The following is a 23,431-nucleotide window of genomic DNA, read 5'->3' as shown; positions in this document are numbered from 1 at the left end:
GTGGTGATCCATGTCTGGCTAAAAGAGCACGTTGAGGCACAGTGGTGCTCCATCGCTAGCTAATAGGGCTCGTTGAAGCACAGTGGTGCTCCATCGCTGGCTAATAGGGCACGTTAAGGCACAGTGGTGCTGCAAGGATGGCTAAAAGTGCATGTTGAGGCACAGTGGTGCTCCGTGACTGGAAAATAGGGCACGTTGAGGCACAGTGGTGCTCCATCGCTGGCTAATAGGGCACGTTGAAGTACAGTGGTGCTCCAAGGCTGGCTGATAGGGAACGTTGAGGCATAGTGGTGCTCCAATACTGGCTAATAGGGCACGTTGAAGTAAGGTGGTGCTCCATGAATGGCTAATAGGGCACGTTGAGGCACAGTGGTGCTCCATGGCTTGCTAATAGGGCACGTCTCCCCATAGGATAACCCTGTTCGGTTCTGTGAAAAAGGTTCTACCTGGAACAAAAAATGGTTCTCCTATAGGGACAGCTGAAGGACCCTTTTGCAACCCTTTTTTTGTAACAGTATACACACTACTCACAGTCAGGGTGCTCATAGGGCAGCCAGTGGTGTTTGGTGTTCTGGAACTCAAAGTGGGAGTTGCGTAGCTGGCACTGCTGGGCCCTGAAGTCCTCAAAGTGTTTGGGGCAGTCCTCGGTGTTACACAGCTGGTACTCATAATTCACCCCGGGACAGTCCCCACCGCCGTTAGAGGGGCTGAGGAGAGGGGAGAAACATACACTATCATCATTATACATTTTCTAAATTACACAAACATATCTACTATCAGGTAGTGCAGGGGTACTCAAATACTATTTGAGAAGGTTCAGTCACACAAATGTCCTGTGTGGTAAAAGGTCCGGATGGATATTGTCATTTATCAACAAAAAACCCACTGCACTGCCCCTGCCGACCCCAAACAGTTCAAATTGTTCACACCGCTTCTACACATTTTGCCATAGGCCGAGAGAACATTTTGAAGTTTTAAAGCTAATTTCCTGCAATTCTACACATTTTGCCATGTCAAATCAAATCGAATTGTACTGCCATGTCTTATGTGTGTTCATATGATACCTGGGTGACTCAAAAAAATCAATGGCGGCTCCCTAGGGGTCAAGGCCCCTGGGCACATAATCTGGCCATGATATTTACAAGATTTAGATAGGCTAACCAGCTAACTAGCTAAGATGTGCTAGAACTTACCTACCTAGCTAATGTGCTAGATTTAGATAGCTGGTTAGCCTAACTTAACTACCTAGCTAACATGTGCTAGATTTAGATGGTTAGCCTAACGTACCTACTTAGCTAACGTGTGTTAGAATTATATGGACATTTCTGACAATTCTGACAGTTTACAAATAACTCTATAACATGCCTGGGCATTTTTTTTATTTCACCTTTATTTAACCAGGTAGGCTAGTTGAGAACAAATTCTCATTTACAACTGCGACCTGGCCAAGATAAAGCAAAGCAGTTCAACACATACAACAACACAGAGTTACACATGGAATAAACAAACATACAGTCAATAATACAGAAGAAAAAGTCTATATACAGTGTGTGCAAATGAGGTAGGATAAGGGAGGTAAGGCAATAAATAGGCCATGGAGGCGAAGTAATTACAATATAGAAATTAAACAATGGAATGGTAGATGTGCAGAAGATGAATGTGCAAGTAGAGATACTGGGGTGCAAAGGAGCAAGATAAATAAATAAATACAGTATGGGGATGAGGTAGTTGGATGGGCTATTTACAGATGGGCTATGTACAGGTGCAGTGATCTGTGAGTTGCTCTGACAGCTGGTGCTTAAAGCTAGTGAGGGAGATATGATTCTCCAGCTTCAGTAATTTTTGCAGTTCGTTCCAGTCATTGGCAGCAGAGAACTGGAAGGAAAGGCGGCCAAAGGAAGAATTGGCTTTGGGGGTGACCAGTGAGATATACCCGCTGGAGCGCATGCTATGGGTGGGTGCTGCTATGGTGACCAGAGAGCTGAGATAAGGTGGGGTTTTACCTAGCAGAGACTTGTAGATGACCTGAAGCCAATGGGTTTGGCGACGAGTATGAAGCGAGGGCCAGCCAACGAGAGCGTACAGGTCGCAGTGGTGGGTAGTAAATGGGGCTTTGGTGACAAAATGGATGGCACTGTGATAGACTGCATCCAATTGGTTGAGTAGAGTGTTGGAGGCTATTTTGTAAATGACATCGCCGAAGTCGAGGATTGATGGATGGTCAGTTTTACGATGGCATGTTTGGCAGCATGAGTGAAGGATGCTTTGTTGCGAAATAGGAAGCCGATTCTAGATTGAATTATGGATTGGAGATGTTTAATGTGAGTCTGGAAGGAGAGTTTACAGTCTAGCCAGACACCTAGGTATTTGTAGTTGTCCACATACTCTAAGTCAGAACCGTCCAGAGTAGAGATGCTGGACGGGCGGGCAGGTGCGGGCAGCGATCGGTTGAAGAGCATGCATTTAGTTTTACTTGCATTTAAGAGCAGTTGGAGGCCATGGAAGGAGAGTTGTATGGCATGGAAGCTCATCTGGAGGTTAGTTAACAAAGTGTCAAAAGAAGGGCCAGAGGTATACAGAATGGTGTCGTCTGCGTAGAGGTGGATCAGAGAATCACCAGCAGCAAGAGCGACATCATTGATGTGTACAGAGAAGAGTCGGCCCAAGAATTGAACCCTGTGGCACCCCCATAGAGACTGCCAGAGGTCCGGAAAACAGGCCCTCCGATTTGACACACTGAACTCTATTAGAGAAGAAGTTGGTGAACTAGGCGAAGCAATCATTTGAGAAACCTAGGCTGTTGAGACTGCCGATAAGAATGTGGTGATTGACAGAGTCGAAAGCCTTGGCCAGGTCGATGAATACAGCTGCACAGTAATGTCTCTTATCGATGGCCGTTATGATATAGCTTAGGACCTTGAGCGTGGCTGAGGTGCACCCATGACCAGCTCTGAAACCAGATTGCATAGCAGAGAAGGTCCGGTGGGATTCGAAATGGTTGGTAATCTGTTTGTTAACTTGGCTTTCGAAGACCTTAGAAAGGCAGGGTAGGATAGATATAGGGCTGTAGCAGTTTGGGTCTAGAGTGTTTCCCCCTTAGAAGATGAGGATGACCGCGGCAGCTTTCCAATCTTTGGGAATCTCAGACGATACGAAAGAGAGGTTGAACAGGCTAGTAATAGGGGTTGCAACAATTCTGGCAGATAATTTTAGAAAGAGAGGGTCCAGATTGTCTAGCCCGGCTGATTTGTCTTTCAGAACATCAGCTATCTGGATTTGGGTGAAGGAGAATTGGGGGAGGCTTGGGTGAGTTGCTGTGGGGAGTGGAGGGCTGTTGATCGGGGTAGGGGTAGCCAGGTGGAAAGCATAGCCAGCCATAGAAAAATGCTTATTGAAATTCTCCATTATAGTGGATTTATCGGTGGTGACAATGTTTCCTAGCCTCAGTGCAGTGGGCAGCTGGGAGGAGGTGCTCTTATTCTCCATGGACTTTACAGTGTCCCAGAACTTTTTTGAGTTTGTGCTACAGGATGCATATTTCTGCTTGAAAAAGCTAGCCTTAGCTTTCCTAACTGCCTGTGTATATTGGTTCCTGACTTCCCTGAAAAGTTGCATATCACGGGGGCTATTCGATGCTAATGCAGTACACCACAGGATGTTTTTGTGCTGGTCAAGGGCAGTCAAGTCAGGAGTGAACCAGGGGCTATATTTGTTCTTAGTTCTACATTTTTTGAATGGGGCATTACACCGGATCATCGCAGCTAGCTAGCTGCAACCGAGTGGCTATTGTGTCCCGAAGCAAGCACCAGTTAGCCTTGAGCTAGCCTCAAGCTAGGCCCATCTCCCGGCCAGCCGACGGAGTATACCAGCTAATTCTTGGGCTACAATACCTCTTTTGCCAATTGGCCTGGACCCTTTATTGTTGACACGGAGCTCTGCCGATCCATCACGACTGGTCTGCCGACGTAATCATCCGATGTGGTTTCAACAGGCTTTTCCGTTGCGATGTCACTGAAGACCCATCTGCGAGCCCCGGCCCGCTAGCTTTCTGAAAGCCGTGTCTCCCACTCGCCTAGTGTTGTAGCGACTACCGAACGGCTCCCTGACTCACCTATTGCTGCTCATTGGACCCTATGATCACTCGGCCACATAGCTGATGCCTGCTGGTCTGTTCATTAACACCGTATCTCATTTTGTTTTTCTGTCATCCCCAGCCTCGAACTCAGATCCTGTGTGCCTAACTGACCCTCTCTGCCCATTCATCTCCATTTACCCATTGTTGTCTTAGCTCTCCCGACCAACATTGATTGCATTTTCCTCCTCACGCCATTTGCACAGACTGTATATAGACTGTGCAAATAACGTGAATACAACCAGCACTACAACCAGCACTACGACCAGGAATACATCCTGCAGTACGACCAGGAATACAACCAGCATAGTGCTGGTTGTATTCCTGGTCATAGTGCTGGTTGTATTCCTGGTCATCGCGCTGGATGTATTCCTGGTTGTAGTGCTGGATGTATTCCTGGTCGTAGTGCTGGTTGTATTCCTGGTCATAGCGCTGGATGTATTCCTGGTTGTAGTGCTGGTTGTATTCCTGGTCATAGTGCTGGTTGTATTCCTGGTCGTAGTGCTGGTTGTATTCCTGGTTGTAGTGCTGGTTGTATTCCTGGTCATAGTGCTGGTTGTATTCCTGGTCGTAGTGCTGGATGTATTCCTGGTTGTAGTGCTGGTTGTATTCCTGGTCGTAGTGCTGGTTGTATTCCTGGTCGTAGTGCTGGTTGTATTCCTGGTTGTAGTGCTGGTTGTATTCCTGTTCGTAGTGCTGGTTGTATTCCTGGTCGTAGTGCTGGTTGTATTCCTGGTCGTAGTGCTGGTTGTATTCCTGGTCATAGTGCTGGTTGTATTCCTGGTCGTAGCGCTGGTTGTATTCCTGGTTGTAGCGCTGGTTGTATTCCTGGTCGTAGTGCTGGTTGTATTCCTGGTCATAGCGCTGGTTGTTTTCCTGGTCATAGTGCTGGTTGTATTCCTGGTTGTAGTGCTGGTTGTATTCCTGGTCGTAGTGCTGGTTGTATTCCTGGTCGTAGTGCTGGATGTATTCCTGGTCGTAGTGCTGGTTGTATTCCTGGACGTAGTGCTGGATGTGCTGGTAAGTTGACGTCTCTCTGATATCCAATAGTTCTTCCCGGCTGTATGTAATAACACTTAAGGTTTTCTGGGCTAACAATGTAACAAATAATACATAATAAACAAAATACTGCAAAGTTTCCTAAGGACTAGAAGCTAAGCTGCCATCTTGCTTAGAAATAGTGAGATGGCGCCGATAGATATGGCATGTGTTATAATTGGTATAATTCTCCTGTCTTATCTGGTTTCCTGTGTGAATTTAAGTACGATCCCTCTAATTCCCTCTCTCTCCCTCGCTATGGGAGGGGTTAAGGGGAGTGTGGTGCTATGGGAGGGGTTAAGGGGAGTGTGGTGCTATGGGAGAGGATAGGGGGAGTGTGGTGCTATGGGAGGGGTGAGGGGGAGTGTGGCGCTATGTGAGGGGTTAGGGGGAGTGTGGCACTATGGGAGGGGTTAGGGGGAGTGTGGTGCTATGGGAGGGGTTAGGGGGAGTGTGGTGCTATAGGAGGGGTTAGTAGTTAAGGGGAATGTGGTGCTATGGGAAGGGTTAGGGGTTAGGGGGAGTGTGGTGCTATGGGAGGGTTTAGGGGGAGTGTGGTGCTATGGGAGGGGTTAGAGGGAATGTGGTGCTATGGGAGGGGTAAGTAGTTAGGGGGAGTGTGGTGCTATGGGAGGGTTTAGGGGGAGTATGGTGCTATGGGAGGGGTTAGGGGAATGTGGTGCTATGGGAGGGTTAGGGGTTAGGGGAGTGTGGTGCTATGGGAGGGGTTAGGGGAGTGTGGTGCTATGGGAGGGGTTAGGGGGAATGTGGTGCTATCGGAGGGGTTAGGGGGAGTGTGGTGCTATGGGAGGGTTAGGGGAGTGTGGTGCTATGGGAGGGGTTAGGGGAGTGTGGTGCTATGGGAGGGGTAGGGGGAGTGTGGTGCTATGGGAGGGGTTAGGGGGAGTGTGGTGCTATGGGAGGGATAGGGGGAGTGTGGTGCTATGGGAGGGGTTAGTAGTTAGGGGGAGTGTGGTGCTATGGGAGGGGTTAGGGGGAGTGTGGTGCTATAGGAGGGGTTAGGGGGAGTGTGGTGCTATGGGAGGGGTTAGGGGGAATGTGGTGCTATGGGAGGGGTTAGGGGAGTGTGGTGCTATGGGAGGGGTTAGGGGTTAGGGGGAGTGTGATGCTATGGGAGGGGTTAGGGGTTAGGGGGAGTATGGTGCTATGGGAGGGGTTAGGGGGAATGTGGTGCTATGGGAGGGGTTAGGGGTTAGGGGGGAGTGTGGTGCTATGGGAAGGGTTAGGGGGAGTGTGGTACTATGGGAGGGGTTAGGGGGAGTGTGGTGCTATGGGAGGGGTTAGGGGGAATGTGGTGCTATCGGAGGGGTTAGGGGAGTGTGGTGCTATGGGAGGGGTTAAGGGGAGTGTGGTGCTATGGGAGGGATAGGCGGAGTGTGGTGCTATGGGAGGGGTTAGGGGAGTGTGGTGCTATGGGAGGGGTTAGGGGAGTGTGGTGCTATGGGAGGGGTTAGGGGACTGTGGTGCTATGGGAGGGGTTAGGGGTTAGGGGAGTGTGATGCTATGGGAGGGGTTAGGAGTTAGGGGGAGTATGGTGCTATGGGAGGGGTTAGGGGGAGTGTGATGCTATGGGTGGGGTTAGGGGAGTGTGGTGCTATGGGAGGGGTTAGGGGTTAGGGGGAGTGTGGTGCTATGGGAGGGGTTAGGGGTTAGGGGGAGTGTGGTGCTATGGGAGGGGTTAGGGGGAGTGTGGTGCTATGGGAGGGGTTAGGGGGAATGTGGTGCTATGGGAGAGGATAGGGGGAGTGTGGTGCTATGGGAGGGGTTAGGGGGAGTCTGGCGCTATGGGAGGGGTTAGGGGAGTGTGGCACTATGGGAGGGGTTAGGGGAGTGTGGTGCTATGGGAGGGGTTAGGGGGAGTGTGGTGCTATAGGAGGGGTTAGTAGTTAGAGGGAATGTGGTGCTATGGGAGGGGTTAGGGGTTAGGGGGGAGTGTGGTGCTATGGGAGGGTTAGGGGAGTGTGGTGCTATGGGAGGGGTTAGGGGAGTCTGGCGCTATGGGAGGGGTTAGGGGAGTGTGGCACTATGGGAGGGTTAGGGGGAGTGTGGTGCTATGGGAGGGGTTAGGGGGAGTGTGGTGCTATAGGAGGGGTTAGTAGTTAGGGGGAATGTGGTGCTATGGGAGGGGTTAGGGGGAGTGTGGTGCTATGGGAGGGGTTAGGGGTTAGGGGAGTGTGATGCTATGGGAGGGGTTAGGGGTTAGGGGGAGTATGGTGCTATGGGAGGGGTTAGGGGGAATGTGGTGCTATCGGAGGGGTTAGGGGAGTGTGGTGCTATGGGAGGGGTTAAGGGGAGTGTGGTGCTATGGGAGGGATAGGCGGAGTGTGGTGCTATGGGAGGGGTTAGGGGAGTATGGTGCTATGGGAGGGGTTAGGGGAGTGTGGTGCTATGGGAGGGGTTAGGGGGAATGTGGTGCTATGGGAGGGGTTAGGGGGAGTGTGGTGCTATGGGAGGGGTTAGGGGTTAGGGGGAGTGTGATGCTATGGGAGGGGTTAGGGTTAGGGGGAGTATGGTGCTATGGGAGGGTTAGGGGGAATGTGGTGCTATGGGAGGGGTTAGGGGTTAGGGGGAGTGTGGTGCTATGGGAGGGGTTAGGGGTTAGGGGGAGTGTGGTGCTATGGGAGGGGTTAGGGGAGTGTGCTGCTATGGGAGGGTTAGGGGGAATGTGGTGCTATCGGAGGGGTTAGGGGAGTGTGGTGCTATGGGAGGGGTTAAGGGGAGTGTGGTGCTATGGGAGGGGATAGGCGGAGTGTGGTGCTATGGGAGGGGTTAGGGGAGTATGGTGCTATGGGAGGGGTTAGGGGGAGTGTGGTGCTATGGGAGGGGTTAGGGGGAGTGTGGTGCTATGGGAGGGGTTAGGGGTTAGGGGGAGTGTGATGCTATGGGAGGGGTTAGGAGTTAGGGGAGTATGGTGCTATGGGAGGGGTTAGGGGGAGTGTGGTGCTATGGGAGGGGTTAGGGGGAGTATGGTGCTATGGGAGGGGTTAGGGGAGTGTGGTGCTATGGGAGGGTTTAGGGGAGTGTGGTGCTATGGGAGGGTTAGGGGGAGTGTGGTGCTATGGGAGGGGTTAGGGGGAGTGTGGTGCTATGGGAGGGTTAGGGGTTAGGGGAGTGTGGTGCTATGGGAGGGGTTAGGGGGAGTGTGGTGCTATGGGAGGGGTTAGGGGGAATGTGGTGCTATGGGAGAGGATAGGGGGAGTGTGGTGCTATGGGAGGGGTTAGGGGGAGTCTGGCGCTATGGGAGGGGTTAGGGGAGTGTGGCACTATGGGAGGGGTTAGGGGAATGTGGTGCTATGGGAGGGGTTAGGAGTTAGGGGGAGTGTGGTGCTATGGGAGGGGTTAGGGGTTAGGGGGAGTATGGTGCTATGGGAGGGTTAGGGGGGAATGTGGTGCTATGGGAGGGTTAGGGGTTAGGGGAGTGTGGTGCTATGGGAGGGGTTAGGGGAATGTGGTGCTATGGGAGAGGATAGGGGGAGTGTGGTGCTATGGGAGGGGTTAGGGGAGTGTGGTGCTATGGGAGGGTTAGGGGGAATGTGGTGCTATGGGAGAGGATAGGGGGAGTGTGGTGCTATGGGAGGGGTTAGGGGAGTCTGGCGCTATGGGAGGGGTTAGGGGAGTGTGGCACTATGGGAGGGGTTAGGGGGGAATGTGGTGCTATGGGAGGGGTTAGGAGTTAGGGGGAGTGTGGTGCTATGGGAGGGGTTAGGGGTTAGGGGGAGTATGGTGCTATGGGAGGGGTTAGGGGGAGTGTGGTGCTATGGGAGGGGTTAGGGGGAATGTGGTGCTATGGGAGGGGTTAGGAGTTAGGGGGAGTGTGGTGCTATGGGAGGGGTTAGGGGTTAGGGGGAGTATGGTGCTATGGGAGGGGTTAGGGGGAATGTGGTGCTATGGGAGGGGTTAGGGGTTAGGGGGAGTGTGGTGCTATGGGAGAGGTTAGGGGTTAGGGGGAGTGTGGTGCTATGGGAGGGGTTAGGGGAGTGTGCTGCTATGGGAGGGGTTAGGGGGAATGTGGTGCTATCGGAGGGGTTAGGGGGAGTGTGGTGCTATGGGAGGGGTTAAGGGGAGTGTGGTGCTATGGGAGGGGATAGGCGGAGTGTGGTGCTATGGGAGGGGTTAGGGGAGTATGGTGCTATGGGAGGGGTTAGGGGAGTGTGGTGCTATGGGAGGGGTTAGGGGGAGTGTGGTGCTATGGGAGGGGTTAGGGGAGTGTGGTGCTATGGGAGGGGTTAGGGGTTAGGGGGAGTGTGATGCTATGGGAGGGGTTAGGAGTTAGGGGGAGTATGGTGCTATGGGAGGGGTTAGGGGGAGTGTGGTGCTATGGGAGGGGTTAGGGGGAGTATGGTGCTATGGGAGGGGTTAGGGGGGAGTGTGGTGCTATGGGAGGGTTTAGGGGAGTGTGGTGCTATGGGAGGGGTTAGTAGTTAGGGGGAATGTGGTGCTATGGGAGGGGTTAGGGGTTAGGGGGGAGTGTGGTGCTATGGGAGGGGTTAGGGGGAGTGTGGTGCTATGGGAGGGGTTAGTAGTTAGGGGGAATGTGGTGCTATGGGAGGGGTTAGGGGGAGTGTGGTGCTATGGGAGGGTTAGGGGGAGTGTGGTGCTATGGGAGGGTTAGGGGGAGTGTGGTGCTATGGGAGGGGTTAGGGGAGTGTGGTGCTATGGGAGGGGTTAGGGGAATGTGGTGCTATCGGAGGGGTTAGGGGGAGTGTGGTGCTATGGGAGGGGTTAAGGGGAGTGTGGTGCTATGGGAGGGGATAGGCGGAGTGTGGTGCTATGGGAGGGGTTAGGGGAGTATGGTGCTATGGGAGGGGTTAGGGGGAGTGTGGTGCTATGGGAGGGGTTAGGGGGAGTGTGGTGCTATGGGAGGGGTTAGGGGGAGTGTGGTGCTATGGGAGGGGTTAGGGGTTAGGGGGAGTGTGATGCTATGGGAGGGGTTAGGAGTTAGGGGGAGTATGGTGCTATGGGAGGGGTTAGGGGAGTGTGGTGCTATGGGAGGGGTTAGGGGGAGTATGGTGCTATGGGAGGGGTTAGGGGGAGTGTGGTGCTATGGGAGGGGTTAGGGGGAGTGTGGTGCTATGGGAGGGGTTAGTAGTTAGGGGGAATGTGGTGCTATGGGAGGGGTTAGGGGTTAGGGGGAGTGTGGTGATATGGGAGGGGTTAGGGGGAGTGTGGTGCTATGGGAGGGTTAGGGGTTAGGGGAGTGTGGTGCTATGGGAGGGGTTAGGGGAGTGTGGTGCTATGGGAGGGGTTAGGGGGAATGTGGTGCTATGGGAGGGGTTAGGGGAGTGTGGTGCTATGGGAGGGGTTAGGGGGAGTCTGGCGCTATGGGAGGGTTAGGGGGAGTGTGGCACTATGGGAGAGGTTAGGGGGAGTGTGGTGCTATGGGAGGGGTTAGGGGGAGTGTGGTGCTATAGGAGGGGTCAGTAGTTAGGGGGAATGTGGTGCTATGGGAGGGGTTAGGAGTTAGGGGGAGTGTGGTGCTATGGGAGGGGTTAGGGGGAGTGTGGTGCTATGGGAGGGGTTAGAGGGAATGTGGTACTATGGGAGGGGTTAGTAGTTAGGGGGAGTGTGGTGCTATGGGAGGGGTTAGGGGGACTGTGGTGCTATGGGAGGGGTTAGGGGGAATGTGGTGCTTTGGGAGGGGTTAGGGGGAGTGTGGTGCTATGGGAGGGGTTAGGCGGAGTGTGGTGCTATGGGAGGGCTTAGGGGGAGTGTGGTGCTATGGGAGGGTTAGGGGTTAGGGGGAGTGTGGTGCTATGGGAGGGGTCAGGGGAGTGTGGTGCTATGGGAGGGGTTAGGGGGAGTGTGGTGCTATGGGAGGGGTTAGGGGAGTGTGGTGCTATGGGAGGGGTTAGTAGTTAGGGGGAATGTGGTGCTATGGGAGGGGTTAGGGGTTAGGGGAGTGTGGTGCTATGGGAGGGGTTAGGGGAGTGTGGTGCTATGGGAGGGGTTAGGGGGAGTGTGGTGCTATGGGAGGGGTTAGGGGGAGTGTGGTGCTATGGGAGGGTTTAGGGGGGAGTATGGTGCTATGGGAGGGTTAGGGGTTAGGGGGAATGTGGTGCTATGGGAGGGGTTAGGGGTTAGGGGGAGTGTGGTGCTATGGGAGGGGTTAGGGGTTAGGGGGAGTGTGGTGCTATGGGAGGGGTAAGGGGGAGTGTGGTGCTATGGGAGGGTTAGGGGGAGTGTGGTGCTATGGGAAGGGTTAGGGGAGTGTGGTGCTATGGGAGGGGTTAGGGGGAGTGTGGTGCTATGGGAGGGGTTAGGGGAATGTGGTGCGATGGGAGGGGTTAGTAGTTAGGGGGAATGTGGTGCTATGGGAGGGTTAGGGGTTAGGGGGAGTGTGGTGCTATGGGAGGGGTTAGTAGTTAGGGGAGTGTGGTGCTATGGGAGGGGTTAGGGGGAGTGTGGTGCAATGGGAGGGGTTAGGGGAGTGTGGTGCTATGGGAGGGTTTAGGGGAGTGTGGTGCTATGGGAGGGGTTAGGGGAGTGTGGTGCTATGGGAGGGGTTAGGGGGAGTGTGGTGCTATGGGAGGGGTTAGGGGGAGTGTGGTGCTATGGGAGGGGTTCGGGGGAATGTGGTGCTATGGGAGGGATAGGGGGAGTGTAGTGCTATGGGAGGGGATAGGGGGAGTGTGGTGCTATGGGAGGGGTTAGGGGTTAGGGGAGTGTGATGCTATGGGAGGGGTTAGGAGTTAGGGGGAGTATGGTGCTATGGGAGGGTTAGGGGAGTGTGGTGCTATGGGAGGGGTTAGGGGGAGTATGGTGCTATGGGAGGGTTAGGGGAGTGTGGTGCTATGGGAGGGTTTAGGGGGAGTGTGGTGCTATGGGAGGGGTTAGTAGTTAGGGGGAATGTGGTGCTATGGGAGGGTTAGGGGTTAGGGGGAGTGTGGTGCTATGGGAGGGGTTAGGGGGAGTGTGGTGCTATGGGAGGGGTTAGTAGTTAGGGGAATGTGGTGCTATGGGAGGGGTTAGGGGGAGTGTGGTGCTATGGGAGGGGTTAGGGGGAGTGTGGTGCTATGGGAGGGTTAGGGGGAGTGTGGTGCTATGGGAGGGGTTAGGGGGAGTGTGGTGCTATGGGAGGGGTTAGGGGGAATGTGGTGCTATCGGAGGGGTTAGGGGGAGTGTGGTGCTATGGGAGGGGTTAAGGGGAGTGTGGTGCTATGGGAGGGGATAGGCGGAGTGTGGTGCTATGGGAGGGGTTAGGGGAGTATGGTGCTATGGGAGGGGTTAGGGGGAGTGTGGTGCTATGGGAGGGGTTAGGGGTTAGGGGGAGTGTGATGCTATGGGAGGGGTTAGGAGTTAGGGGGAGTATGGTGCTATGGGAGGGGTTAGGGGGAGTGTGGTGCTATGGGAGGGGTTAGGGGGAGTATGGTGCTATGGGAGGGGTTTAGGGGGAGTGTGGTGCTATGGGAGGGTTTAGGGGGGAGTGTGGTGCTATGGGAGGGGTTAGTAGTTAGGGGGAATGTGGTGCTATGGGAGGGGTTAGGGGTTAGGGGGAGTGTGGTGCTATGGGAGGGGTTAGGGGGAGTGTGGTGCTATGGGAGGGGTTAGGGTTAGGGGGAGTGTGGTGCTATGGGAGGGGTTAGGGGAGTGTGGTGCTATGGGAGGGGTTAGGGGGAATGTGGTGCTATGGGAGGGGTTAGGGGGAGTGTGGTGCTATGGGAGGGGTTAGGGGGAGTCTGGCGCTATGGGAGGGGTTAGGGGGAGTGTGGCACTATGGGAGAGGTTAGGGGGAGTGTGGTGCTATGGGAGGGGTTAGGGGGAGTGTGGTGCTATAGGAGGGGTCAGTAGTTAGGGGGAATGTGGTGCTATGGGAGGGGTTAGGAGTTAGGGGGAGTGTGGTGCTATGGGAGGGGTTAGGGGGAGTGTGGTGCTATGGGAGGGGTTAGAGGGAATGTGGTACTATGGGAGGGCTTAGTAGTTAGGGGGAGTGTGGTGCTATGGGAGGGTTAGGGGGACTGTGGTGCTATGGGAGGGGTTAGGGGGAATGTGGTGCTTTGGGAGGGGTTAGGGGGAGTGTGGTGCTATGGGAGGGGTTAGGCGGAGTGTGGTGCTATGGGAGGGCTTAGGGGGAGTGTGGTGCTATGGGAGGGGTTAGGGGTTAGGGGGAGTGTGGTGCTATGGGAGGGGTCAGGGGGAGTGTGGTGCTATGGGAGGGGTTAGGGGGGAGTGTGGTGCTATGGGAGGGGTTAGGGGGAGTGTGGTGCTATGGGAGGGGTTAGTAGTTAGGGGGAATGTGGTGCTATGGGAGGGTTAGGGGTTAGGGGGAGTGTGGTGCTATGGGAGGGGTTAGGGGGAGTGTGGTGCTATGGGAGGGGTTAGGGGGAGTGTGGTGCTATGGGAGGGGTTAGGGGGAGTGTGGTGCTATGGGAGGGTTTAGGGGGAGTATGGTGCTATGGGAGGGGTTAGGGGTTAGGGGGAATGTGGTGCTATGGGAGGGGTTAGGGGTTAGGGGAGTGTGGTGCTATGGGAGGGGTTAGGGGTTAGGGGAGTGTGGTGCTATGGGAGGGGTAAGGGGGGAGTGTGGTGCTATGGGAGGGGTTAGGGGGAGTGTGGTGCTATGGGAAGGGTTAGGGGGAGTGTGGTGCTATGGGAGGGGTTAGGGGAGTGTGGTGCTATGGGAGGGGTTAGGGGAATGTGGTGCGATGGGAGGGGTTAGTAGTTAGGGGGAATGTGGTGCTATGGGAGGGGTTAGGGGTTAGGGGGAGTGTGGTGCTATGGGAGGGGTTAGTAGTTAGGGGGAGTGTGGTGCTATGGGAGGGGTTAGGGGAGTGTGGTGCAATGGGAGGGTTAGGGGGAGTGTGGTGCTATGGGAGGGTTTAGGGGGAGTGTGGTGCTATGGGAGGGGTTAGGGGAGTGTGGTGCTATGGGAGGGGTTAGGGGAGTGTGGTGCTATGGGAGGGGTTAGGGGGAGTGTGGTGCTATGGGAGGGGTTCGGGGGGAATGTGGTGCTATGGGAGGGGATAGGGGGGAGTGTAGTGCTATGGGAGGGATAGGGGGGAGTGTGGTGCTATGGGAGGGGTTAGTAGTTAGGGGAGTGTGGTGCTATGGGAGGGTTAGGGGGAGTGTGGTGCTATAGGAGGGGTTAGGGGGGAGTGTGGTGCTATGGGAGGGGTTAGGGGTTAGGGGGAATGTGGTGCTATGGGAGGGGTTAGGGGAGTGTGGTGCTATGGGAGGGTTAGGGGGAGTGTGGTGCTATGGGAGGGGATAGGGGGAGTGTGGTGCTATGGGAGGGTTAGGGGAGTGTGGTGCTATGGGAGGGGTTAGGGGGAGTGTGGTGCTATAGGAGGGGTAGGGGCAGTGTGGTGCTATGGGAGGGGTTAGGGGGAGTGTGGTGCTATAGGAGGGGTTAGGGGGAGTGTGGTGCTATGGGAGGGGTTAGGGGGAGTGTGGTGCTATGGGAGGGGTTAGGGGGAGTGTGGTGCTATGGGAGGGTTAGGGGAGTGTGGTGCTATGGGAGGGATAGGGGGAGTGTGGTGCTATGGGAGGGTTAGGGGTTAGGGGAGTGTGGTGCTATGGGAGGGTTAGGGGGAGTGTGGTGCTATGGGAGGGGTTAGGGGGAGTATGGTGCTATGGGAGGGGTTAGTAGTTAGGGGGAGTGTGGTGCTATGGGAGGGTTTAGGGGGAGTGTGGTGCTATGGGAGGGGTTAGGGGGAGTATGGTGCTATGGGAGGGGTTAGGGGAGTGTGGCGCTATGGGAGGGTTAGGGGTTAGGTGGAGTGTGGTGCTATGGGAGGGGTTAGGGGTTAGGGGAGTGTGGTGCTATGCGAGGGGTTAGGGGTTAGGGGAGTGTGGTGCTATGGGAGGGGTTAGGGGAGTGTGGTGCTATGGGAGGGGTTAGGGGAGTGTGGTGCTATAGGAGGGGTAGGGGCAGTGTGGTGCTATGGGAGGGTTAGGGGAGTGTGGTGCTATAGGAGGGGTTAGGGGAGTGTGGTGCTATGGGAGGGTTAGGGGGAGTGTGGTGCTATGGGAGGGGTTAGGGGGAGTGTGGTGCTATGGGAGGGGTTAGGGGGAGTGTGGTGCTATGGGAGGGATAGGGGAGTGTGGTGCTATGGGAGGGTTAGGGGTTAGGGGAGTGTGGTGCTATGGGAGGGGTTAGGGGAGTGTGGTGCTATGGGAGGGGTTAGGGGAGTATGGTGCTATGGGAGGGTTAGTAGTTAGGGGGAGTGTGGTGCTATGGGAGGGTTTAGGGGAGTGCGGTGCTATGGGAGGGGTTAGGGGGAGTATGGTGCTATGGGAGGGTTAGGGGGAGTGTGGCGCTATGGGAGGGGTTAGGGGTTAGGGGAGTGTGGTGCTATGGGAGGGGTTAGGGGTTAGGGGAGTGTGGTGCTATGCGAGGGGTTAGGGGTTAGGGGAGTGTGGTGCTATGGGAGGGGTTAGGGGAGTGTGGCGCTATGGGAGGGGTTAGGGGTTAGGGGGAGTGTGGTGCTATGGGAGGGGTTAGGGGAGTGTGGTGCTATGGGAGGGGTTAGGGGAGTGTGGCGCTATGGGAGGTGTTAGGGGTTAGGGGGAGTGTGGCGCTATGGGAGGGTTAGGGGGAATGTGGCGCTATGGGAGGGTTAGGGGTTAGGGGAGTGTGGTGCTATGGGAGGGGTTAGGGGGAGTGTGGTGCTATGGGAGGGGTTAGTAGTTAGGGGGAGTGTGGTGCTATAGGAGGGGTTAGGGGGAATGTGGCGCTATGGGAGGGTTAGGGGTTAGGGGAGTGTGGTGCTATGGGAGGGTTAGGGGTTGGGGGGTGGGCGCTATGGGAGGGGTTAGGGGAGTGTGGTGCTATGGGAGGGTTAGGGGTTAGGGGAGTGTGGTGCTATGGGAGGGGTTAGTAGTTAGGGGGGAATGTGGTGCTATGGGAGGGGTTAGGGGAGTGTGGTGCTATGGGAGGGGTTAGGGGTTAGGGGGAGTGTGGTGCTATGGGAGGGGTTAGGGGGAGTGTAGTGCTATGGGAGGGTTAGGGGAGTGTGGTGCTATGGGAGGGTTAGGGGGAGTGTGGTGCTATGGGAGGGGTTAGGGGAGTGTGGTGCTATGGGAGGGGTTAGGGGTTAGGGGGAGTATGGTGCTATGGGTGGGGTTAGGGGGAGTGTGGTGCTATGGGAGGGGATAGGGGAGTGGGGTGCTATGGGAGGGTTAGTAGTTAGGGGAGTGTGGTGCTATGGGAGGGTTAGGGGTTAGGGGAGTGGGGTGCTATGGGAGGGGTTAGTAGTTAGGGGAGTGTGGTGCTATGGGAGGGGATAGGGGAGTGGGGTGCTATGGGAGGGTTAGTAGTTAGGGGAGTGTGGTGCTATGGGAGGGGTTAGGGGGAGTGTGGTGCTATGGGAGGGGTTAGGGGGAGTGTGGTGCTATGGGAGGGTTAGGGGAGTGTGGCGCTATGGGAGGGGTTAGGGGAATGTGGTGCTATGGGAGGGGTTAGGGGTTAGGGGGAGTATGGTGCTATGGGTGGGGTTAGGGGAGTGTGGTGCTATGGGAGGGGTTAGGGGAGTGTGGTGCTATAGAAGGGGGTAGGGGGAGTGTGGTGCTATGGGAGGGTTAGGGGGAGTGTGGTGCTATATGAGGGGTTAGGGGGAGTGTGGTGCTATGGGAGGGGTTAGGGGAGTGTGGTGCTACGGGAGGGGTTAGGGGGAGTGTGGTGCTATGGGAGGGGATAGGGGGAGTGTGGTGCTATGGGAGGGTTAGGGGTTAGGGGAGTGTGGTGCTATGGGAGGGGTTAGGGGGAGTGTGGTGCTATGGGAGGGGTTAGGGGGAGTATGGTGCTATGGGAGGGGTTAGTAGTTAGGGGGAGTGTGGTGCTATGGGAGGGGTTAGGGGAGTGCGGTGCTATGGGAGGGGTTAGGGGAGTATGGTGCTATGGGAGGGGTTAGGGGGAGTGTGGCGCTATGGGAGGGGTTAGGGGTTAGGGGGAGTGTGGTGCTATGGGAGGGGTTAGGGGTTAGGGGAGTGTGGTGCTATGGGAGGGGTTAGGGGGAGTGTGGCGCTATGGGAGGGGTTAGGGGTTAGGGGAGTGTGGTGCTATGGGAGGGGTTAGGGGAGTGTGGCGCTATGGGAGGGGTTAGGGGTTAGGGGGAGTGTGGTGCTATGGGAGGGGTTAGGGGAGTGTGGCGCTATGGGAGGGTTAGGGGAATGTGGCGCTATGGGAGGGGTTAGGGGTTAGGGGAGTGTGGTGCTATGGGAGGGGTTAGGGGAGTGTGGTGCTATGGGAGGGGTTAGTAGTTAGGGGGAGTGTGGTGCTATGGGAGGGGTTAGGGGGAATGTGGCGCTATGGGAGGGGTTAGGGGTTAGGGGGAGTGTGGTGCTATGGGAGGGTTAGGGGTTAGGGGAGTGTGGCGCTATGGGAGGGGTTAGGGGGAGTGTGGTGCTATGGGAGGGTTAGGGGTTAGGGGGAGTGTGGCGCTATGGGAGGGGCTAGGGGGAGTGTGGTGCTATGGGAGGGGTTAGGAGGAGTGTGGTGCTATGGGAGGGGTTAGGGGAATGTGGTGCTATGGGAGGGGTTAGGGGTTAGGGGGAGTGGGGTGCTATGGGAGGGATAGGGGGAGTGTGGTGCTATGGGAGGGGTTAGTAGTTAGGGGGAGTGTGGTGCTATGGGAGGGGTTAGAGTTAGTCATTTTATTTTGACCTTTATTTAACTAGGCAAGTCAGTTAAGAACAAGTTCTTATTTTCAATGATGGCCTAGGAACAGTGGGTTAACTGCCTTCTTCAGGGCAGAATTTTTACCTTGTCAGCTCGGGATTCAATCAATGCAATCAATTAGGGGGAGTGTGGTGCTATGGGAGGGGTTAGGGTGGGGGAGTGTGGTGCTATGGGAGGGGTTAGGGGTTAGGGGGAGTGTGGTGCTATGGGAGGGGTTAGGGGGAGTATGGTGCTATAGGAGGGGTTAGGGGGAGTGTGGTGCTATGGGAGGAGTTAGGGGTTAGGGGGAATGTGGTGCTATGGGAGGGATTAGGGGTTAGGGGGAATGTGGTGCTATGGGAGGGGTTAGGGGTTAGGGGGAATGTGGTGCCGGATCTTACACTGGGTTGTTGCACTGGCGAGTTCTGAAGCGAACCCCTGTCCCACAGGAGCGGGAACAGGAACCATATTTCGTCCAGGAGCCCCAGGAGCCATCCTGCGTCACCTGGTTGACATTCTTCCACATGCAGTGACCTTTATAGCACCACTATAGAGGAGACAGAGGACAGTCAGACAGACACAACAACAAGCTGAGCTAATGGTTACGTAGTCATGCATAGTTTAGGAGGAGTTATCTCACCTTCCCAGGAGCACACTCAGTACCGTCCAGGGGAGGGCCTTTTTTGGTTTTGCAGAAGTATGGGTTGTCAGGGTGACTGCACCACAGCTGCTTACATGGGTCAAATGTGCGAAACTGGAAGAAGAAGAAGAATACATTTTAAACACTGGCTCTGGTTTACTGGGTTGGAGTTCCAATGGAGAGACAGAAGATGTTCAGGAAGCCAGTCAGCCAGCTGCATTATGGCATGTCATTATCTACCTACCGCATCCCCATATTGTTTTTATTTACTTTTTTGTTCTTTTGCACACCAGTATTTATACTTGCACATCATCATCTGCACATCTATCACTCCAGTGTTAATTTGCTAAATTGTAATTACTTCGCTACTATGGCCTATTTATTGCCTTACCTCCTCACGCCATTTGCACAGACTGTATATAGACTTTTTCTATTGTGTTATTGACTGTACGTTTGTTTATTCCATGTGTAACTCTGTGTTGTTGTTTGTGTCGCACTGCTTTGCTTTATCTTGGCCAGGTTGCAGTTGGAAATGATAACTTGTTCTCAACTAGCCTACCTGGTTAAATAAAGGTGAAATACATTTTTTTTTTTATAAAAAAAATGTATGTGTATGGCTGAGTGCATTTTATATTTTATTAGGATCCCCATTAGGAGACAGCTAGTCTTACTGGTGTCTGACACACAACGAAAAATACATTACAGACTAAATACTTACATTTAAAAACATGAACATGTAGTGTGTGTGTGCATCTATCAGTTCCACATACATGTCAGTACATACACACAACAAGTAGATCACTCAGATATGATGTGGGTCAATACTGGGGCCCCTCTTGTTCAGCCTGTACATTAATGATGTGCCTTCTGTCTGTACTGGGTCTGTAGTTCAGCCTGTACATTAATGATGTGCCCTCTGTCTGTACTGGGTCTGTAGTTCAGCCTGTACATTAATGATGTGCCCTCTGTCTGTACTGGGTCTGTAGTTCAGCCTGTACATTAATGATGTGCCCTCTGTCTGTACTGGGTCTGTAGTTCAGCCTGTACATTAATGATGTGCCTTCTGTCTGTACTGGGTCTGTAGTTCAGCCTGTACATTAATGATCTGCCTTTTGTCTGTACTGGGTCTGTAGTTCAGCCTGTACATTAATGATCTGCCTTCTGTCTGTACTGGGTCTGTAGTTCAGCCTGTACATTAATGATGTGCCTTTTGTCTGTACTGGGTCTGTAGTTCAGCCTGTACATTAATGATCTGCCTTTTGTCTGTACTGGGTCTGAGGTTCAGATATTTTCAGATGATACAGTAATCTATCTATATATCATAGAAGAGTGTAATTGTTTTTAGGCCAGCTGTTTTTAGTCAAGACTTTCGTGTTTTTAATGTAAAATGTTTTTGTTGTACTGTGTGTGTGTTTATAGTTTTGTTTAATGTTGGGTTAGTGTAATGTTGTGTGTGTTTAATGTTGTGTTATTGTGTGTGTGTTTATAGTTGTGTTTAATGTTGTGTTAGTGTATGTTTTTGTTGTACTGTATGTGTGTTTATAGTTGTGTTTAATGTTGTGTTAGTGTATGTGTTTGTTGTACTGTATGTGTGTTTATAGTTGTGTTTAATGTTGTGTTAGCGTATGGAAGTTGTTTGTCTGAAACATTGTTCCCCCTGCTGCTATTGGAGCAGGTCTCTCTTGGAAAAGAGATTATCTCAATGAGAAAAACCTGTATAAATAAAGGTTAAATAAATAAATAAATAAATAAATAAATAAAATGAAGACATGGCTAAAGGCCAATCAGACTTGTGAAAATAATCCCTAGCTGTGTATTGTCACTTTCCATGTTGTCTGTAGCTGGTGAGGTGTGGAAACACTTTTGCTTTTATGTATTTTGTTTTGTTGCTTTTTGTGCTATTCCTCTGTCTGCGTGCTACGTGTTGCTTGTTCTATGTTTCTCTGTCTGCGTGCTACGTGTTGCTTGTTATATGTTTCTCTGTCTGCATGCTACGTGTTGCTTGTTCTATGTTGCTCTGTCTGCATGCTACGTGTTGCTTGTTCTATGTTGCTCTGTCTGCATGCTACGTGTTGCTTGTTCTATGTTGCTCTGTCTGCATGCTACGTGTTGCTTGTTCTATGTTTCTCTGTCTGCATGCTACGTGTTGCTTGTTCTATGTTGCTATGTCCGCATGCCATAACTGATGCAGTGAAAATATGTTTTTTAAATTTAATGCGACATCTTTTTGTCTCAATAAATGAGATTTATGCGACATCTTTTTGAGTGCAAACCCATTACACCTCTATGTCTGACCGATAACAGAACCCAACAGCACCAATAACACCATACAGAACCCAACAGCACCAATAACACCATACAGAACCCAACACACCAATAGCACCATACAGCACCAATAACACCATACAGAACCTAATACACCAATAACACCATACAGAACCCAACAGCACCAATAACACCACACAGAACCCAACATCACCAATAAGTCAGTCCAACTCCCCTAGAGGAATGACTCCCCTCTATTTCCCCCCTTTCTTCTGGTTGCTGACCCTATCATCGCCAAGCTTATCTCCGACCTTTTTAACCTGTCTCTCCTTTCTGGGGTGGTTCGCATTGTTTGGAAGGCAGCCACGGTTCATCCTTTATTTAAAGGGGAGTGACGGACTTGTTGAGGAGTGACGGACTCCATCCTAGCTGGAGGGGTGCTCTCATCTTATCTACGAACATAGACAGGGCTCTAACTCCCCTAGCTCCACAATGAGATAGGGTGCAGGCCAGGCAGCAGGCTGTTAGCCAGCCTGCCAGTTTAGTAGAGCCTGCCACTAGCACAGTCAGTGTAGTCAGCCCAGCTATCCCCATTGAGACCATGTCTGTGCCTCGACATAGGTTGGGGGAAACTAAACATTGCGGTGTTCGCCTTTGAAATCTCACTGGAGTAAAGACCTCCTCCATTCCTGCCATTATTGAAAGAGATTGTGATACCTCACATCTCAAAATAGGGCTACTTAATGTTAGATCCCTCACTTCCAAGGAAGTTATGGTCAATGAACTAATCACTGATCTTAATCTTGATGTGATTGGCCTGACTGAAACATGGCTTAAGCCTGATGAATTTACTGTGTTAAATGAGAACTCACCTCCTGGTTACACTAGTGACCATATCCCCCGCACATCCCGCAAAGGCGGAGGTGTTGCTAACATTTATGATAGCAAATTTCAATTTTCAAAAGAAATAAATTATGTTTTCGTCTTTTGAGCTTCTAGTCATGAAATCTATGCAGACTACTCAATCACTTTTTATAGCTACTGTTTACAGGCCTCCTGGGCCATATACAGCGTTCCTCACTGAGTTCCCTGAATTCCTATCGGACCTTGTAGTCATGGCAGATAATATTCAAATTTTTGGTGAATTTAATATTCACATGGAAAAGTCCACAGACCCACTCTAAAAGGCTTTCGGAGCCATCATCGACTCAGTGGGTTTTGTCCAACATGTCTCCGGACCTGCTCACTGCCACAGTCATACTCTGGACCTAGTTTTGTCCCGTGGAATAAATGTTGTGGATCTTAATGTTTTTCATCATAATCGGACCACCATTTTATTACGTTTGCAATCGCAACAAATAATCTGCTCAGACCCCAAACAAGGATCATCAAAAGTTGTGCTATAAATTCTCAGACAACCCAAAGATTCCTAGATGCCCTTCCAGACTCCCTCCGCCTACCCAAGGACGTCAGAGTACAAAAATCAGTTAACCACCTAACTGAGGAACTCAATTTAACCTTGCGCAATACCCTAGATGCAGTCGCATCCCTAAAAACCAAAAACATTTGTCATAAGAAACTAGCTCCCTGGTATATTGAAAATACCCGAGCTCTGAAGCAAGCTTCCAGAAAATTGGAACAGAAATGGCGTCACACTAAACTGGAAGTCTTCCGACTAGCTTGGAAAGACAGTACCGTGCAGTATCGAAGAGCCCTAACTGCTGCTCGATCATCCTATTTTTCCAACTTAATTGAGGAAAATAAGAACAATTGAAAATGTATTTTTGATACTGTCGCAAAGCTAACTAAAAAGCAGCATTCCCCAAGAGAGGATGTCTTTCACTTCAGCAGTGATAAATTCATGAACTTCTTTGAGGAAAAGCAAATTACGGACTCCTCTATAAATCTGCGTATTTCTCCAAAGCTCAATTGTCCTAAGTCTGCACAACTCTGCCAGGACCTAGGATCAAGGGAGACACTCAAGTGTTTTACTACTATATCTCTTAACACAATGATGAAAATAATTATGGCCTCTAAACCTTCAAGCTGCATACTGGACCCTATTCCAACTAAACTACTGAAAGAGCTGCTTCCAGTGCTTGGCCCTCCTATGTTGAACATAATAAACGTCTCTCTATCCACTGGATGTCTACCAAACTCACTAAAAGTGGCAAACCTTGACCCAGAAAATATAAAAAACTATCGGCCTATATCAAATTTCCCATTCCTCTCAAAAAAAATGAAAAAGCTGTTGCGCAGCAACTGACTGCCTTCCTGAAGACAAACAATGTATATGAAACGCTTCATTCTGGTTTTAGACCCCTTCATAGCACTGAGACTGCACTTGTGAAGGTGGTAAATTACCTTTTAATGGTGTCAGACCGAGGCTCTGCATCTGTACTCGTGCTCCTAGACCTTAGTGCTGCTTTTGATACCATCGATCACCACATTTGCTAGGAGAGATTGGAAACCCAAATTGGTCTACATGGACAAGTTCTGGCCTGGTTTAGATCTTATCTGTCGGAAAGATATCAGTTTGTCTCTGTGGATGGTTTGTCCTCTGACAAATCAACTGTAAATTTCGGTGTTCCTCAAGGTTCCGTTTTAGGGCCACTTGTTTTCACTATATATTTTACCTCTTGGTGATGTCATTCGGAAACATAATGTTAACTTTCACTGCTATGCAGATGACACACAGCTGTACATTTCGATGAAACATGGTGAAGCCCCAAAATTGCCC

General features: G+C 52.4%; 1 protein-coding gene across 3 annotated transcripts in view; it reads right to left on the bottom strand.

The window, feature by feature from the left end:
- The window catches only part of adamts3 (ADAM metallopeptidase with thrombospondin type 1 motif, 3), a 298,496-nt gene that overhangs the window by 104,585 nt on the left and 170,480 nt on the right, over positions 1–23,431 (bottom strand). For all 3 annotated transcript variants that reach the window (XM_045695468.1, XM_045695469.1, XM_045695470.1), the window contains 3 exons: positions 18,427–18,540; positions 18,188–18,333; positions 532–707 (listed from right to left, as the gene is read on the bottom strand). In XM_045695468.1, the coding sequence (XP_045551424.1) occupies positions 532–707; positions 18,188–18,333; positions 18,427–18,540 (436 nt within the window). The remainder of the gene's footprint in view (positions 1–531; positions 708–18,187; positions 18,334–18,426; positions 18,541–23,431) is intronic.

This window comes from Salmo salar, chromosome ssa15 (assembly GCF_905237065.1).
Source record: "Salmo salar chromosome ssa15, Ssal_v3.1, whole genome shotgun sequence".
NCBI classification, from domain to species: domain Eukaryota; kingdom Metazoa; phylum Chordata; class Actinopteri; order Salmoniformes; family Salmonidae; genus Salmo; species Salmo salar.
Note: the sequence above shows the minus strand (reverse complement) of the source record. Positions and strands in the feature narration are given on the sequence as shown.